Source organism: Haemaphysalis longicornis, unplaced genomic scaffold (assembly GCF_048455015.1).
Source record: "Haemaphysalis longicornis isolate Haplotype H1 unplaced genomic scaffold, Haemaphysalis longicornis Haplotype H1 scaffold_7, whole genome shotgun sequence".
Lineage (NCBI taxonomy): Eukaryota > Metazoa > Arthropoda > Arachnida > Ixodida > Ixodidae > Haemaphysalis > Haemaphysalis longicornis.
Genome location: NW_027526422.1, coordinates 73309973 through 73328377, shown reverse-complemented (window position 1 = coordinate 73328377; position 18405 = coordinate 73309973). Strand labels below are relative to the sequence as shown.

General features: G+C 46.1%; 1 protein-coding gene across 1 annotated transcript in view; it reads right to left on the bottom strand.

Annotated features, from left to right (window-relative positions):
• Nucleotides 1-18405, bottom strand: part of LOC144146350 (uncharacterized) — a 59552-nt gene that overhangs the window by 17586 nt on the left and 23561 nt on the right. The window contains exons 3-5 of the mRNA XM_077678305.1: nucleotides 16101-16199; nucleotides 15875-15979; nucleotides 11297-11377 (exon numbers count right to left, since the gene is read on the bottom strand). Coding sequence (XP_077534431.1) covers nucleotides 11297-11377; nucleotides 15875-15979; nucleotides 16101-16199 — 285 coding nt within the window. The remainder of the gene's footprint in view (nucleotides 1-11296; nucleotides 11378-15874; nucleotides 15980-16100; nucleotides 16200-18405) is intronic.

Below are 18405 nucleotides of genomic sequence, written 5' to 3'. Positions count from 1 at the left end.
GCGACGCCGCCAATGTTTCTCAAAAACAATACTTTAAATCACACATTGAGCTAGTGCATGCGATTTTAAGTACTTTATTATGGTGAAACGTAACAATCATGCCAAATCTAGTGTGGACAAGCATCAAAAGCCAACCGAGCGTAAAGAAACAGCAGGCAGAGCGAGCCGGAGTGAAGCAGACCACAAATGCGAGAATCCCAAAGCCGACTTCACGGAGACGCGCTCCGCAGCGCCACCCAAGGTCGCGCTCAGCGCCAATAGCTGCTGCTTCTTACGAAGTGATCTCCGCATTGGCGAACGCAAGGCGCGCGCTATATTCTGGGGTTGGCTTGTAGCGCGTCGCCGCGGGTAACCATGTCTCGTGCCTTTCGTCATGCTTTCATCTTCTGCATTACTGCTCGTCGAGATGGCCTCATCGTTCTCTCGGCTATCTCGCAGCGTGGCGCCGCCAGAGAGAATGTCTGGCGCCGTCTCGGAGCCCCATCCTCCCCTCACACTTTCACCACACGTTGCTCTTCCACTTCCTGCTTATTTTATTCGTTTGTCTTCGGTGTCCCCTTCGTTCACTGGGTTAGACCAAGGTGACGACGGCGCCGTGAAACCACAGGAGAGGGTGCTTAAGTGCTGCGCACTAATTGCTTGTGCAGTCGAGATCACCTACCCGCGGTATTCGTTGAGGGAAATAACCGGGGATCTAAAAATAAGTTCTTCCGCTCGTAAAAATCTGCACACACCATAGCCATAAAGAAATGGACAACTGCAACAACTTTTGCTCCAAGGGTGGAAATGGCTGACTTTGAGAGCACTGGGCCACTACTATGTAGAAAAATTTAAATCCAATTGTATCCCCCCTGTTTATTTCCTTAACTCACTCTTTACAATGGCGGTGTCTTTTTTACTTGGACAAATACAACAAGAAGAACGGTGCTTTTGCGCACAGCGGCTGAAGAGCTTTTCAAAAAATTCTTGTTGGGGGCATTACTTTATGGTTTTCTTGCGGGAGAAAAGAACAAAAAAGCTTAGTTTTATTGTGCGGGTGCAGTTGCTGTGAGAGAACGTGGTTCTTTCTTGACTTGTTTGTTGGAAAAAAGTGCATTATTCAGCCGAAAGCGTTCAGTATATTTTTGTTCTATTGCCGGAATCACTCCTCTTGGTTAGTAACAGGTTATCTTAGTAAAGTTGTAATTTGCAGACTCTTTAATTACAATGTAGATTGTAGTAGTACCTTTCAAACTTCTAAGAAACTTCGGGATAAAGGACAGCCAACAAAAACTTACTTTTCCAGTGGCATCTCTCACAATGAAGCCTGTCTTTATTTCGTATAAAAAGTGCATTCTATTCTTGCTTCACTTCTACGAAGAAAAACAGCGCAAAAGACAGGACACAGTAAAGACCCACAACCACATGCTCTGACGAACAACTGAGCTCTTTATTGCATCAGGAACATATATATGATAAGATATAACAATAAAACAAACAAAAAAAACAAGAACAGATATCTCAATGAAATACGTTAGCCCGTGACAAAAACGTAATCCTCCACGTGGATTTGCGGCGTTAGATGTTCACGGGAAGTACACTATTTCCTTCTCCAAAAGTGCAACCTACGGCTCATTTACACACGCGTTTCCTTTCAATTTAATTTCAAAGGCTTCAAAGATTTACTGCTCTCTCTGCCTAGGATACCGTGCGAGGATCGCGCAGTCGTGGAAGAGTATAGCGCAGCCTCACGAAACGCAGTGTGTTGCCAAGGTGCTACTTGCCGACGACCTTTCATTGTGGGCATGCTCCCTCAGGCGATCATTAAGGCAGCGCCCTGTCTGCCCCATGTACGTACGGCCACATGGCGACAATGGGATTTCGTAAACTACTCTTAGTGCGATAGATTATTAGGCTCATTTTCGATTCCGCCGTGGCTCCTAGCCGCCCGCAATCAGCCGTGCTCATCAGGCGTCCACGGAAATACGCCACCGCTGCTACCCAGAAGCTCCGACTGAGGCAGCAAGCACAAAGATTTTCCCGCCCTGCAAACCAATCCTTACCGTATGTTAACCGTGCGACCACTTAATTCCATCGGGTGCGGGTTACCTTGGAGGTGCGGTCGCATACGTTAATCAAGCCATGCGAAGGCAGCGCGCAATGGACGCAAAGCTGCGCCAAAACAGGCCCAAAACAACCGTTGCTAAAGGATACGAGAAAGCTGTGCTGCCGACGCCGACGCCGCCGAGCAGGCACTTCCGCGCGGGGAACGCTGGGTAAATTTCGCCGCGCGTCTGCACTGTGCCCCAAAAGTGAAACCCTCCCCCCCCCCCCCCCCAGCCCCTCCACCTACCACCGCCTCCGCCGCTTTGGGAGTTTGTTGTCCCGCACGCCACGAAAGAACCGTTGGCTGGTAGATCTAGAATGTTTTGCTTTGAAAGACAATCATCATCAGAACAGCATATGAGGAGTACTCAACGTCGCAATCTCACCGTGAGACACACAACGAGTGGACCGGCAGGGTAAGAGAACAGACATGCACAGACTGGTCTAAAAGAAAGGGAAGGCCAATAACTCGATGCAGGGATGAAATAACAATATTCGGAGAAACGATAGACTCGGGAAGCGCGGGACAAGGGCGGGTGAAGATCAATTGGAGAGGCCTTTACCCTGCAGTCGTCCTAAAAGTGGTGTTGGTTTTAATGACTAGTAATATGGCCTTAACTCGTTTATTCCTAATGCATTTCAAGAAGTCGGAAGAACCCCTCTCGTAGCACCATGAATGCAGCTGGGAAAAAAATTACGCCCATCTTCCCGCGAGGGAACCCTGGTGTGATGCGACGCATCGGGGGGTTCAATTGGTGTTTCCGTTCGGTTAATTCTCTAAATCGCGTGAAACGTGTTGCGAACGCATATGATGCATTTCCATCAAATGCGGGTGTACCTATACGCGGGACGATAGGCGTAATTGTTGTGCAACACCACTCACTGAAGGACCGTCGCTTCCATCACGTCTTCATTGGAAGAATCAAGTCAAGCACGAAGTAGTCAAGAAAGGTCACGTCAAGTGCGAGAGCGAGCGCTTGACTGAACCGCCGCAGCGCGATACCCGCTTTATTTTCACAGCGCTTGAAGGAGAGGAGACAATGGAGGAGAGTCGCGCATGCGCGCACTTGCGCGCGCCAGAGCAGTTGTTAATGCAGCGTTACGCAGCGAAGCGCGTCCAAACAAGCGCGCCAGCTGTGGTATGATAATGAGCCGGAGTGAGAGTGTTGCACACAGCTGTGGGAGAGAAGAATAAAGGAGGGATGCGGACGGACGGCGCGACGACGACGCAGGAGGGACATGCCTCAGAGCAAGAGATGCGTCGCATCTAAAAATGGGGAGGGGCCATCATACAGAAGACAGGCAGCCCCCCCCCCCCCCCCCATTTTGAAAAGAAACTAATGCACGCCATGATAGGCATGGCACCGATCCAGCAATCAAGCGTAAAACTCTCCCCTGCGAGCAATATGAATCCAATTCTACATAAGAACAGGCGATATGGAAGGATTAAGTTCATTCGGGTAAAGTTCCAATATCATGAGACTACACTATACACCGACGACGGGAAGAAAAAAAACACGACGCCCAAGTTGCCGTAGTTGACTACTTTGGCAATCTTTGTGACTGCATAACCCCCCAACATACAGGAACCAAGAAGTGGAAGTTGGAGCCATACTTCTGGAAATCAGAATTGCGGAATTATTTAAGAGAAGTGTAATATCATTAGAGACTGTCAAAGAACATTATACTGTTTTTTTGCAGGCAAAATACCTACGCGCTTCGGTACCATATTTCCATCCATAAAGCGTAAAGTTAACGACGTCACTTGTACAGCCGGACTCGGTGGTCTGGAGGAGAACGACGCACTGACCAAGATGCACCCGAACTCACGTGATGTGCTCTTTGTGAGCACGACTACCACGTTGACCTCCTCGAGAAATCCTTAAGAACGAATCCTCGTCCTACGGCTAGGAACACCATATTTCCCTTTGCTGCAACGTGGTCTCAATGCCGAAGAAACACAAACTCTGTGGACGAAAAGCAACACAAGTATCTGAAAATATATGTGTGTTAAGGTGTTTCGGGGGAACATTAGACGTAACTTAAAACTGCCAAAATCCGGGAAGCACCTACCCGACTGCACGCAACCTAGCCACGTCCAAGGGTATACGTTCAGGTGAGAATAGCGTGTCCTATGCTTTCTTAGCTGTACGCAAACCTTCTGAGCTTCAGCTTTGACACGCTTGAACAATCAGCGCAGTTTTTCAGGGGCAAAGAATACAAGCCGTACACCCGCGTTATTGACAATCTTCTTGAGGGCATGGCTAACACCGTGTACGTAGGGAATGACCCCTGTATTTTGTCTCTCCTGCTGAGGTAACTTTTCCGGGGGTCGTCAAGAAAGTTCATGCATCACATCGACGCGAAAGAGTACGTGAGGTCGCTCGAAAGGTGGCAGACTTCAGGCGGTGGACCTGGGCATTAAAAGTATGTTGCACACGAAGGGGCCAGGACCTGTTGAGAGCACTCCTAAAAACTCCCACGGCCACTCCCCTCTTGACGAGGTTGCTGTGCGCAGAACTGAAGTGTAAAAGTCCCTTTTGGTACCTAGGCACACATTTTCAGCAGGAGTGGTCATTCCTCAAAAACAACGCAAGGTCCAGGAACCTTAGCTGGCCTATGGAGGGTAATTGCATCGCGCATGAATACGAAAGCATAGAAGTGCGACTCGAACGTTGCGAAAATTTCCTCAGCTCCTACGTTGTCGAGCATGGCGTCGTCAAGACTTTTCGATTCATTGACGACTTCCTGGTGTTGTTCGAGGCCGACAACAAGACGATCAACGAAGGAGCTGAGGAAATTTTCTTAACGTCCGAGTCACTCGTTGATGCTTTCGCATTGAACACGGAATCACCCTCCGATGGCCAGCTAAGGTTCCTGGACCCTGTGTTGTTTTTTGAGGAATGACCACACGTGCAGGGAATACGCGCCGAGGTCCCAAAAGGGCCTTTTACCCTTCAGTTCACGCACAGCGAGCCCGTCAAGAGGTGAGTTACCATGGGAGTTCCCAGTAGTGCTCTGAACAGGTCGTGTACCCATCTAGTGCAACATAGTTTAAATTCCCAGGTCCACCGCCTGAAGTCTGCCGCGTACGCGAACGACCTCATGCGCGCTTTGACGTCGAGGTTTATGCGTGAACTTTCCTCAAGACCTCCGGAAAAAATCCCTCAGCAGGAGAGCAGAAAACAGCGGTCATTCCCTACGTCCACGGTGCTGCCATGCCCCCAAGAAGATTTTCATTTAGGTGGGCGTACGGCTCGTGTTCTCTGCATCTAAAAAGCTGAGCCGATTGTGCAAGCGTGTGAACGCTGAAGCTCTGAAGGTGAGCGCACGCCTAAGAAAGCATACAACACGCTATGTCGACTGTGTAGAAAAAGTCGTTTACAAAATTCCATTGTCGCCGTGTGGCCATACGTACACCCAAGAGCAAAAGCTTACGGACCATGAAAGCAGCAATTTCGGGTTATTTCTCTGCCGCACGGCAGCCCGAGGTACTATGCGCGGTATTTTTCATTACTTCAGTAAAGCGGTAACCACACCCAGGCGCCCGCGCACTCGGTTCCACACGCCTTCTCGTGTCGACGCGCCCAACCGTGTGAAGACGGTTAGGGCAAGCACCCACACGGAGGCGACGAAGGCGCGCGAGCGTGCGCTGACCTGCGCTTACGGGGCCGCTTTGTCGACATGGCCCAACCGTACAGCGCGCAACACTGTTACACTGTCATCGCAACACACATAAAGGTCGGATTTTCATCTTACAGCAGAGAAACATTACCTTTACTGCCAGATTAGAACAAAAACACAGCTGCATCGCCGCTTCGCTGGGCACACACGACGGCGGAGATCCATGTTTGCCTCCGGCTTACGGGCAGACGAAGTTTGAGTGTGTGCGTTATTATTCACCGATAGCGTATTTTGCTGGCGTGACACGAAGGAAGCGCAAGCACCCAAAAAACCTTTGCGGCTAACGAAGCAACTACGCCGATTCATCACGAGGGGACGGGCAGCGGCAACGTCGATGTTGGCTAAGGCCACCGGCGGATTCACCCACCGCCGCCACTGCCGCCGCAAGCCCGGCTCGGGAAATGGAAGCACGTCCAGCGGCGGCTCTGATTGGTCCCGGCCGGTAGGCGCGCAGGGGAGCGCGCCAAATATCTGGCCATGCCGGACCATCGCCTCCTGTATTCCATAGCCTCCTGTATTTTTACAATGCCACACATCAGCCCGGACCGGCCCACCAAGTCCTCTCCGTCTACTCCGGCCACTCTCCCCCAATCTGTAGCCTTCCCAGTGCTTTAGTCACGTGACCGGTTCATCCCGGCACGACGCGTGGTGGAAAGTGGCAGCGTTGGCGAAACGTGCTCCGCTGCAAGCATACCTGAAACGCGGCTCATCTGGATACCTGGACACGAATCTCTCGAAGGTAATGAGGCGGCTCACGCCGCTACCCGCGCGCTTATACACCGGGCCATTACCATAGAGGGACAAACACCGCTTGCGGCCCCCAAAACAGAACCGCTTGTCAGGTATGCTGACATTCCCACTTACTACCGTCAAGGCCGAAGAACCTTCCCGACTCCGCATTCCCAGTTAACAAGAGCAGAAGCCACCACCTTTCGAAGACTACAGACGAATACGTACCACCACAGAACCCTACTCTATGCGATTTACCCCACCCAATACCCGTCTACCTGCAATTTCTGCCCAACGCCCGGTACACTGTACCACCAGATTTGTGAGTGCCAGAAGACCCCAGGCCTTGCTCCAATAACCTCCCCCTCCTACAAGCAGTGGGTGAACCGCCTGACGAGCCAGGACCTTGGGATCCAGCGTGAACTGGTGAAGAGGGCCTCGACCGCCAGCCGAGCTCAGGGTATCCCGGAATAGGGAAGCCCCCCACCGGGCGGGTGCCCTAACATCTGCACCAGCTTGGCAAATAAAGATTTATTCATCATCATGATGCTGGCGGGGGCGCCCCCTCCGGTGATCTCAAACATAGGTTGCCTTGGCAACCAGGCACAAGCCACTCTCGAAATTAGTTACGGTTGCGTGATCCCGGTTCAGCTCGGTGCCCCACCTTGCGAAATCTAGGCACTGCAGGCGTACCAGTCACTCCCATTGGGAAGCGCGCGATGCGTTTGGCATTGTAAAAATAGAGGAGGCGATGGCCAGACCTTCGGGAACGCGACGCGCTTCGCCTCGCTCCCGGTCTTTGGCCGTCGCGAGACGGCGCACGGGCGCCTGAGCGCGTGGAATCGAGCGCGCAAGCCCGTGCGTGTGGTTACCGCTTACCTGTACGACATCTCGCATGCACGCGGTAGTTAGTCTGGCTGGTACCGGAAGAGAAATAGCCTAAAAATACCACTTTCGTGGTCCGTAAACTTTTGTTCATGGCTGTACATCAGGCAGACAAGCGGCTGCCTTAATGATCGCCTGAGGGAGCATGCGTACAATGTAAGGTCGTCGGCAAGTAGCCCCTTTGCGACCCATTTCATTTTCTGTGGCTGCTCTCTACTCTTCTATGACTGCGCGATCCTCGCACGGTATCCTGGACAGAGGGAGAAGGAAATCTTTGAAGCCTTTGAAATTAAAAAGAAAGGAACCGCGTCTGTAAGTGAGCCGTAGGTTACACTTCTGGAGAAAGAAATAGTGTACATCTCGTGAACATCTAACGCCGTAAATCCACGTGAAGGATTACGTTTTCTGTCACGGGCTATCGTATTTCATTGGGATATCTGTTTTTGTTCTTTTTCCTTTCCTATATCTTATCCTATACCTATGTTCCTGCTGCAATAAAGCGCTCAGATGTTCGTCAGCGCATGTGGTTCGCGGTTCTTTACTTTGTCCTGTCTTTTGCGCTGTTTTTCTTCGTAGTAAAGCGTACCAACTGGCCCTATACAGCAAACCATTTTGCTTCAGTTACTTGTTTACTAAGAGCAAAATTTCGTATAATAAGCAGAGTATGTACATGCTGTACATCTTTTATATTCATATGAATATTGACAGATGGTGTTTTCGGTATTTAGTGCATAAATATTAATTCTTGCACCAACAAACATTCTGATTACATTTCTTTTCTTCGACCCGTTTTTTCAGATCATTTTTATTGATCGGCTTCTTGATTTGGTGAACCGTCCTGCCAGTTACTTTTTTCATGTTAGGTTATCTTGGGGGCTCTTCTTTTGCGACCATGTATCTGTATATAACATTTGAGGATAGAGAAGGAATTGAAGTTTGTATGTTCTGCTCTGATTTGTTTCACAAGAAGCATCTTGAGCTCATCGCTCCATAAATGCTCGTGGTTGCCAATCTGTACGCCCCTTGATGAACGTTCTTTAGGTATTTTATACATGTTGCGCATCTGCGTTTTCATTACAACTTTCATGCTGGAGCTAGTTCAATTTTTATACGACTTCCTTCGATTCGCAGCATTGAAATTCAGTCTCGTACACGTTGCTTATAAGAGAATTTCTTCGTATGTCATTTTAAAACTACGTATCCCTAAAGTAATCAGCCCCACAGCTCTACGTACAATGTACTCATCGACCAGTCCGATACTTCTGATATGTATTGTCTTTGAATTGTTGATACTGTGTTTGCTTTTGCACATCTCTTCCCCATGGGTAACCGCTTAGAACAGTGATTCCATAACCGCTGTATTATGCACTATCCACTAGTGGGCACAATGTCATGCATCACGCGCGGGTGTCCTATCACATGTCGGAATGCAATATACCGCTGATGTTCAGATCAAAGACTCGGCTGGCCTAGAAAATGTCCTTGATAATACGAACAGCTAACAGAAAAAACATGTTTTGCAGCAAGTTGCCCGCCCAGTACAACGTTTCTTTATAAAAGGAACATGTTTGTTATAACCAGAACGATGGGCTAGGGAACTCTTACTGGATATCAGTCGAAGAATGCTCCAGATGTGCCAGAATCTTTTTTAAATAGAAAGCCTTCTTAGTGGGCCAATATCGCGTCGTGCAAATAAACTAATGCATTTCCCCATATACCGGTCGGTCACCCGAAAAGCTTTGATAAGATATCTTGACACACGGCGGTGTGCGTGAAAACGGTTCCATAAAAATCGCAAAAAGGAACAATTTTAGACATTAATATAAACCCATCAATAATGAAGAAGGAGGGCAACAGTACATCTGAATTTCATAAATCACGTATCGGTATGACTTTCAATCGTTCGCAGATGCGCTTACTTTTTACGCGAAGCATTGTGGCATGGAACAATTTGTTCTTTGTTTGTTCTTGGTTTGTTCTTTGTTGGCGATTCGCGTCTTTGAAGGCTTGACGGTCGATTGGAAGCACTTTTCTCGAAGGTTTCACGCAATTTTGACGCAGTTTTTATGTTGGAAAGCCTTCGTGCTTCTTTCAACCTTCTTTAGGAAGGGTTGTAAAGTTTTTATTCAGAATGGTGTACAGAAAAATCTCCCGTTGAGCATTGTTTCCTCAGCTTCTATTGAACCGAGACGTGTGTAGCAATCTCGCTCATGTTTTAAATGTGTTAATCCCGTAATCCCGTAAAACACTTTCCTTAACAATTTCGCACACACTAGCCGGGTTAGCGAACATGATTCCAGTTAAGCGGAGTAGATATGGATTTTCTGAATGTTACGTGTTATTTTAAACTGTTATATTTACTTTGTTATTAGTGTTACCAGACTTCTGGAAAGTACGTATTTTAAAATATCGTTACGGTGTACTTTTCTAGTAGTTGATAAACACGGGGTCGCGTAGGAGTTTTCCGAGAAGTAAGGGGGGAGGGGGAAATGGTATGCACGATGCACTCTAAAAATGTACCATTTTGTTTTATTTTAGCTAAAAGCAGTTTTTTATTTTAAAATAGAACGCTAGAAGACGGGTGTAACATTAAGGGACAGGAAGATAGCGGAGTGGATATAATTTAATGTCAGCACTGGCACTACTAAGGTAACCTTAATACTAACTGTGACAGCTAATGTGAGGTACCACTATATATAAGAACTATATTTTGGGAATGGGGACTCTGAGGACATTTTAGCCCAGCTACAGGTCCCATCTGAACTTGCGAAATATTTTTCTGTGTCTATCCTAACCGCTTGGTGGATTGAAGTTACAAAAACATCCCCCTCGCGAGGGGCACGATCAAATGCAGAGCATTTCCGCGGGCGGCGCGCCTGCAAGTCGTATGGATTACGTATTGGTTGTTGTTGTAATTGTTGTCTTCCAGCGTAGACATTGTCGATGAAGTCGCTGGTGAAACGTGAAACGTGCCGTGAACCCCCTGCCGCGGCTATGACGCAGCGTGGAGCAGCTATGACACAACGTGGCGCGGCTATGACGCAACACAATCCAACACAATCCACTTTAATCAAATCCAATCCAAATCCAAACCAATCCAATCCAATCCAATCCAAGCCAATCCAATCGAATCAAATCCAATGCCCCCCGCGAGAGAGTGTTATAGCGCCAAAATCGCGCCACCACACGAACGCGTGATGTTGACGTCACGATCACGCCACAGATGTTAGCAACCGGAGCACGCGCGAACGACATATGTGGTTTAAGCGCGAACCGACCGCGGCGAGAGAGCGCGATGCAAGCGCCCCCACCTGTTCTTGCGCGTGAACCGACTGTTGATCAGCGCGAACCCAACGCGGCGAGAGAGGGTGTTGCGCACGTCCCCACCTGTTGTGCGCCCGAACCGAACGCGGCGAGAGAGGGCGTTGCGACCGGAGAGAAGGCGAGGAGGACGCGGGGGAGAGGGCGCACCTGTGGCCGACGGCTTGTGGCCGACCTGTGGCCTTGTGTTCCGCCCGCAGAGTCGTTGGTTCGAAACCTGGAGCCGGTAAGTATTATTTTTTTATATAGGGGGAGCGATGCGGACTACGGACGCCAACGCGGGTGACATCGTGAGTTACTGAAATGCTCTGCATTTAAAAGCCGCTATTCGAACGCGATATTCGCAAAAGCTGACCAATAAATTTCTTTAAACTTAGTTCGGGTATTTTTGTTGCTTCCTGCATATGACCGAGAAACGACCAAAGAAAATTCGTTTTTCCTGACAAGACACTTCTAGTTATTTAAGTACTTTTATTTTATATTGTCAAAGTGTACTATAGTGACTCTTGCGACATAACACGCTTGAGCTGGACGCAGCAACAAGTTATGCAGTGCGACTTTACGTGCAAACTCCTGCGAAAGTTTGTCTTACCTCCTTCAGGCTCTTGGACCGCAGCATGCTCGCACGAGAAGCCAGTAATACCGCTTCGCTGCTCTTGTGTGTCGATGCCCTCTGCAAAAATAGTTCCCCAAAAAAGTAGATTGGTATGTCAGCGTTCTTCATAAACGTCTTGCTGTCACAAAGTGTTTGTTAACTGTACACTTTATACGGAAGCGAGTATGTCTATCTTGTAGACGATGTTTGGTGTAAATTGTAGATTGACTTTGAGCTTCCCCCTCAGGCATATTTTGGCGTTTAATACAGCTCAAAAATATTTCATAAAGTCCTCTGACAAGAAATTTCAGTAACGTGGTAACGTTAAGACCCTTGGTAAATTTTGTAGTTGAGTCCTGTAGTCGCTTGGGAAGTAAAAGAAAAAAAGCGACCGATTGAAGCTGAGAGTTAGGGCATAATGCTGTCAGGGGCTACGAAGAGTTCGCTGGGGGCCGACGAACGAAAAGAAAAGAAGCACGAGCGGAAAGCGTATACCCTGCAGCGTATACGACACCGCCACAACTTACGCCAGGAGCAAGCGCAGAAACGTTTGCAAGAACACGGCGCCTCGTGGTGAGACCTTAAATTGCGCCAACCGCCTCCCCGAGACGCCGCCAGTGTTTATACGTACCATAACGCGGCCCCGAGCCGGCGCCAGCGTTTATACGTGTTGTGTGCGTGTGGCTCGGATTTCGGACTCTCGCTTATGAGGGTGAACTTCGTGCGCAGGGAGTGGCCCCACTGCCGCGCAACGCGACGGACGTTCTCAGTGCTATTTCCCCGATCCTATAACGCAATGTAATAAGTTTTCCTGTCATTGAACCGTTTAATCTCTTTCCAAGACAAGTCCTTACTAAAACGGGCCTCACTCTGACAATGGCTACAGCAAAAGGCGTCTCATGGAAACCGAGGGTAGAAATTAAAGCTGTCAACCAGCTGAATAAACAGCGCGAGAATAAAACTGACAGTCACGTGATACAACGTCACAGATACCCTCGAACTTGCGCTTAATGAGTACCGCCTAGCGGAGCAGGGCCCTGTGGCAATTTAACCACCCGGGACTTTTAAAAAGTTCCGAGTAAGTTACGAAAGCAACCATGGAGTGCAGCAATTTCAGAACACACCGCCTCCGAAAATCGGCATAAATTCAGACAATTACATATCTACTAATGCGCAGCATTCTTATGCCGCTTGTCTTGAGTTAAGTTTTTTTTACACCCAATTTTTTTTACTTTTTCTAAATCCTGTCCGACCAGTTATTTCCATTTGAGTTATAACGATTAGAAGGGGACCATTCACGAAATAATCATTGTTGTGGAAATGCAGGGCGTTATGCGGTTTGCCATTTTCCGTAACTGCTTAATATTTTTCCTAATTTTTAGTTTCTCAAAATTTCTTTCGACGAATTATTTTCATTTACGCTATTATAACGGCTACATGTGAAACCTTGCAGAAATCTCCATTATTGTTGAAATGCAGGGCATTACACGGTTCGCCATTTTCCGTTATGATTTCATATCTTTCTGATTTTGATTGTTTTGGAAACGAGAAATATTACTGTTTTGGAAATCGGAAAGTTATTTTTTAGAAATTTCTTTCGAACAATCAACGCCATTTACGCTAATATAACGACTACAGATGGAACTTTTGCGAAATCTGCATTGTGGAAATGCTATGCGTTATACGTTTTGCCATTTTCCGTAACTTTTTAATATTCTTTTATATTTTTAGTTTTTTTTTAATTTGGTTCTACCAATTATCTTCATTTGGGTTATTATAACGATTACAGGTGAAACTTTTGCGAAATTTGCGTTATTGTGGAAATGCCATGAGCCATACGTTTCCTTATTTTCCGCAATTTTTTAATATTTTTCTCATTTTTTAGTTATTCGAAATTTTTTCCGACCAATTATCTCCGTTTACGTTATGACAACGATTACATGTGAAACTTTCGCGAAATGTGCATTATTGTGGAAATACCATGCATTATATATTTCGCAATTTCGTGTATGTTTTAATATTTTTCTGATTTTTTAGTTTTTCATAATCTCTTACCAGCAATTATCTCCATTTACGTTATTATAGCGATCACATTTGGAAGTTTCGGGAAATCTGCATTATTGTGGAAATGCAGGCCGTACATGGTTCCTCATTTTTTGTGATAATATTCCATGTGTTTTTTAGTTTTTTAGTATATTGTACTACCAATTATCTCCATATACGCTATTATAACGATAACAGGTAGAACTTTCGCGAAATCTGAATTAGTTTGTAAATTCCGTGCGTTATACGTTCTGCCAATTTCGGTATTTTTGTCATTTTTTTATATTTTAGTTTTTCAAAATTTCGTTCGACCAGTTCTCTCCAGTTACGTTATTACAACAATTACATTTAGAAATTTCGCAAAATTTGCTATATTGTGGAAATGCAGCGTGTTACACGATGACCATTGCCTGTAGATATTTTATTTTTTTCTTATTTTTCTAGTTCTTCAAAATTTTGATCGAACAGTTATCTGCATTTACGTTATTGTAACGACCACAGGTGAAACTTTCGCGATATGTTCAATATTGTGGAAATGTCATGCGTTATACGTTTTGCCATTTTCCATCGTTTTTTTTTCATTTTTATTTTTGAATTTTCAAAATTTCGCCTGACCAATTATCTCAATTTACGCTACTACAACAATCACATTTGGAACTTTCGCGAAATCTGCATTATTGTGAAGATGCAGGGCGTTACGCGTTTCGCCATTTTGCGCATTTTCTTATATTACTTTTGTTTTTTAGTTTTTCAGAATTTCGTCTGGCCAATTATCTTCATATACGTTGTTTTAACGATTACATTTGGAACATTAGCGAAATATTTATTATTGCGGAAATGCAGGGAGTTACACGGTTCGCCATTTTCCCTAATTATTTGATATTTTTATTATTTTTTTAGTTTTTGAAAATTTCGTCTGACCAATTATCTCCGTTCACGCTATTACAGCGATTACCGGTGAAACTTACGCGATATCTGCATTTTTGTGGAAATGCAGGGCGTTACACGGTCCTGGCTGTGGGGGTACTCGGCAAAGAATGTTACGCATTAAAAGAATATGGCGGCAGCTCCCAACCTGTGACGATTGTTGGGCAAACGGTAAAGACGTGTATACGCACATGGCTGAGAGGGTTGTGTGCAATGTAAGCGTTGAGTTAGTAGCTGATTGCAGAATAAAGATAACTCTAGGATACACGGTTAGAGTGCGTTTAAAACACAAGTTGTAATTGATTTACAGACGTGAATTACACGTTTCAGATATTTGTGTCCACAGTACGGGAAGCTATGGCATTGTGTTTTTGAGCGCAAGGACGCGGGTTCGATTCCCTGCCAGTGCGACCGCTTTTCTGATGGAGGCGAAAAGCGAAAACGCCCGTGTGCTCGAGATTTTGGCGTATGTTAAAGATTCTCAGGTGGTCAAAATTAATCCGGAGCTCTGTGCTACTGCGCGCCTAATCGTCTGTGTAGCGTGGGCGCGTTACACCCCACAATCAATCAATCAATCAATCAATCAATCAATCAATCAATCAATCAATCAATCAATCAATCAATCAATCAATCAATCAATCAGTAAATAAGTAAATAAATAAATAAATAAATAAATAAATCAGTCAATCAATCAATCAATCAATCAATCAATCAATCAAACACACAGTACGGGAATGTCACAGCAAATCTCGTTTACACCTCAGTTAGAGGGCGTTTTCGATTCCACATAATAAGCTTCTTCGAACGCACATCAGATAAGGACAATACAAATGGAATGAACTTTGGGTAGCTCAGCCGAACTAAGTAGGCACAACACATTGATCTTCGCTTGATAAGAAACCTGCGTCCAGCAGCAGTGGTCTTTCAGCAGAATTTTTACAATATCTGTTTTGAGCGAGAGAGGAATATGTGCTCTGTAAAACACGACACCGGTTGTAGATTTTCCTTTGCCATCAAACTCTTGCATCAAAATATTTTGATCAAAGAGCACACTTTTGCGCATTCAGAATTTGGAAGTATTCTACGAAAACTTCGGCTTTTTCCTGCGTTGAATTTGGTGGGCAAGGTAGTGTATTTGTCCGACTTCCCGTCCGCAGTTTGCCGATCCAGAAAGGGCGACTAGAACGCCGCTCCGAACTGAAACGGTGACTTCGAATACTAATTAAAACGAATGGCGGCAAATCTTCTGCCTTCAAGAACATTGCACCAAGAGCGGGAGTGATTAAGTATGTCCAGAGGCTCCTGTTATGTTATCTAGAAACGTGAATCCACTGCTCATAATAAACCAGACTGTACTTCTGATGGATCTGTCAAAAAATATACAAAATATAAAATGTCCACGAGATGAAAAACAGGTGACTTCCCTTGGCGACTTAGTTACAAGTTTTCTCGCAGAAAAAAGAAGATTGGTGGCACACACATCTTCAAAGCAGAACGTCCGTCCCTATCAAGTTTCTTTCGCATGTTAACATTTTTTACAGAACTTGTATACCAAGATGAATTCTAATCAATCGAGCATAATGCACAGAGGTTCGTGCTACTTACCCTTTGTATGGTTTTCGTCATACAGGTGTCTTTGATCGGCTTCTCGGCCGCAATTTCTACGGCTGCTACTGGCAAAACAAGTGTCGGTGCGGTGCTAGACGGCAACTGGAATCGTGAATAGGAAGAGCTGGTGGCACATCGACTGTATTGTGACCATTATTCTATAAGAGGACTGCAAATAAAGATGTCTGGAGGGGTATATTTAGAAATACATTGTTGCCCTTACCGTGCTGGACGAGGACGTCGAAGGGAAGTATTCGCCTGGCTTCGCGCCTTCTTTCGGTACGGCACGTGTTGCGAGCATAGCTTCCACCTCATTAGAAGGCTATGAAAGCAGACAGCAAAGAATTGTGAAGTTGTCATAAGCAATGAAAAATGCGCCGTCTTTTCTTTGATTTTCCCTCCGGTTCACTTGCTGCTTTCGTTTTCGTTCTCTTTTCCTCTCCTTTCTTTTTTTTTTCTCTTACTGCTGCGTTACTTCCATGTATATTCTATTTTGTTTTAGGTCGAACCGTCTATACTTCGTCGGAGGTTGGCCCAACCTTTATTGCGTTGCCCGCGGGGAGGAGCCAATGACGTCACCACCACTCTTTAAACACTGTTGGTCGCGCTTTCAGTGAAGCAGCGGAAGTTACATATTTCCCCTCTAGAACATAACTAATGTAAATACAAATGGCTTTCTTGTATTCGCCAGAAATAGCTGTCCCCTACACGGCCATTAGGCGTACGCCTGCTCACTAGTGTACTAGTGTACGCCTGCTTACTAGTGTACTGCTCTTCGAGTGGCAGTTCGTGGACCAGTGATCGATTTTTTCGGCTGATCAGAGTTCCAACGGAGGGCCACCCATTGCACACGGTTGGACCACGTTTTCCACTGGGTTCATGTGAGTCATTTACCAGCAATCAATCATCATTCGAAATACTATGTGTGCTATTGCTGATTGCCCACTTCTCCTAAAGATTTTCGTCCACTTCAAAAGTAAATTTACAAGTCGAGTTCTTTGTCGGCATTCCTTAACTTTTTTTGTTTCATCGAGCCATTGCTTTGTCCTATTTCACTTACTCTTGAAACAGCGAAGCTTCTCAACAATTCGTTGATTCAGGCGTTTCATAAAACTAAGTATAACAATATTAAGAAAAGCAATGACGGGCACCGGCTGGATTCTGACCTGTGCCCGGTAGCTCAACGGAGTTAGAGTCAGTCGTCTTACCTAATCGGCTACGACCGTTTTTATTGCATTTTTTGGCAACAACGCACATTACAAGATCGATCTGTGAGGTTGAAGTCAATAAATCTCCTCTACACTTTGAGCTGGCACTGACATTTTGGCGCACTTCCATTACACTAAGCTCATTTAACCACAAAACTTCGTGATCACAGTCATCATTATTCACCACTTCTGGAAGACAATAGACGTATTCAATAAAATAACTATTTACAGACCGCGCGTAAACAGAATTGTGACGACCGTCCATCTGCTATGCCATATTGCGTGCAAACCTAAAAGAAAGAGCAGGTCGTATGGAATAGCGTCCGTGTTCACCGAAAGCTAACTTCGGCTGTTAATGGTTAATCCTTTTTGATAGTTCTTTGAAGGACGTCGCAGAAAAAGACAGCGTCCCAGCAATCCAGGGAAACGTGCTCCACACTTTCGCTTTTTTTCCCGCAACAAAGCAGTCTGATCCCTACGGCAAAAACAGCCCCCTTCGCTCTTCCCATGCCAGTACCGGAAGAGAAAAACTTCCCATGTCAGTCAGTGTGGAGAAAAACTTTTTTTGCAGCCCCTCGCACTGTCATTTTTTTAACCCTCTTTGAAACGACGCGGCAGGTGCTCTTCCGGTATCTGGATCGGTATATTGGCTCGGGAAACAGTGATTCAATTAGATCTCTAGAAAGACGCTTACGGGAAACATTGGACAGGTATTCCATTGAACACCGTTCCGTGAGGAAACGGAGTGACGCGACTACTTCCCTCAGAAAACCGTTGTCACTGTGCCTTGCTTCGTAAACAGATAAAACAACAAAAATTGGCATAGCCGTCGCTAGTGACATTTGCAAACAGGTCCAAACGAAAGGGTCTGTCCGGTCCCCTAAAAAGAAAAACCTTGATACAAGCTGTTTCCCAAAAAGGTGTGGCAACGCGATACCACCATTCACCAGCCTGCAGAACAAATTGCTGCGGCTTGTTCGCTCGAAAGCCGATTGGCAAACGAAAACTTCAAACAGGCGATGCAACTTTTGCATATTCATCCGGGAACACGATAAAACCTGCATTATATGCCAAACCCTGGCCACTAGTCACAGGTTGCGTACAGTGGCACGCGTAAAAATACAGTTACTTACCGCCCCATTTGTTTTGTCTGCGCACGCATTGCATGGCCCCTATCACCCACGGACGCCGTACCTTCGCGATACCGATCCAACGGTACCCACAAATACTTTGACGGCGTTGTGAACCACTGGGCATTTTCGTAAACAGCAGGTGCCTCGGCCGATTCACAGTGCCACAGCCCGTCAGTTTTGTTGACGT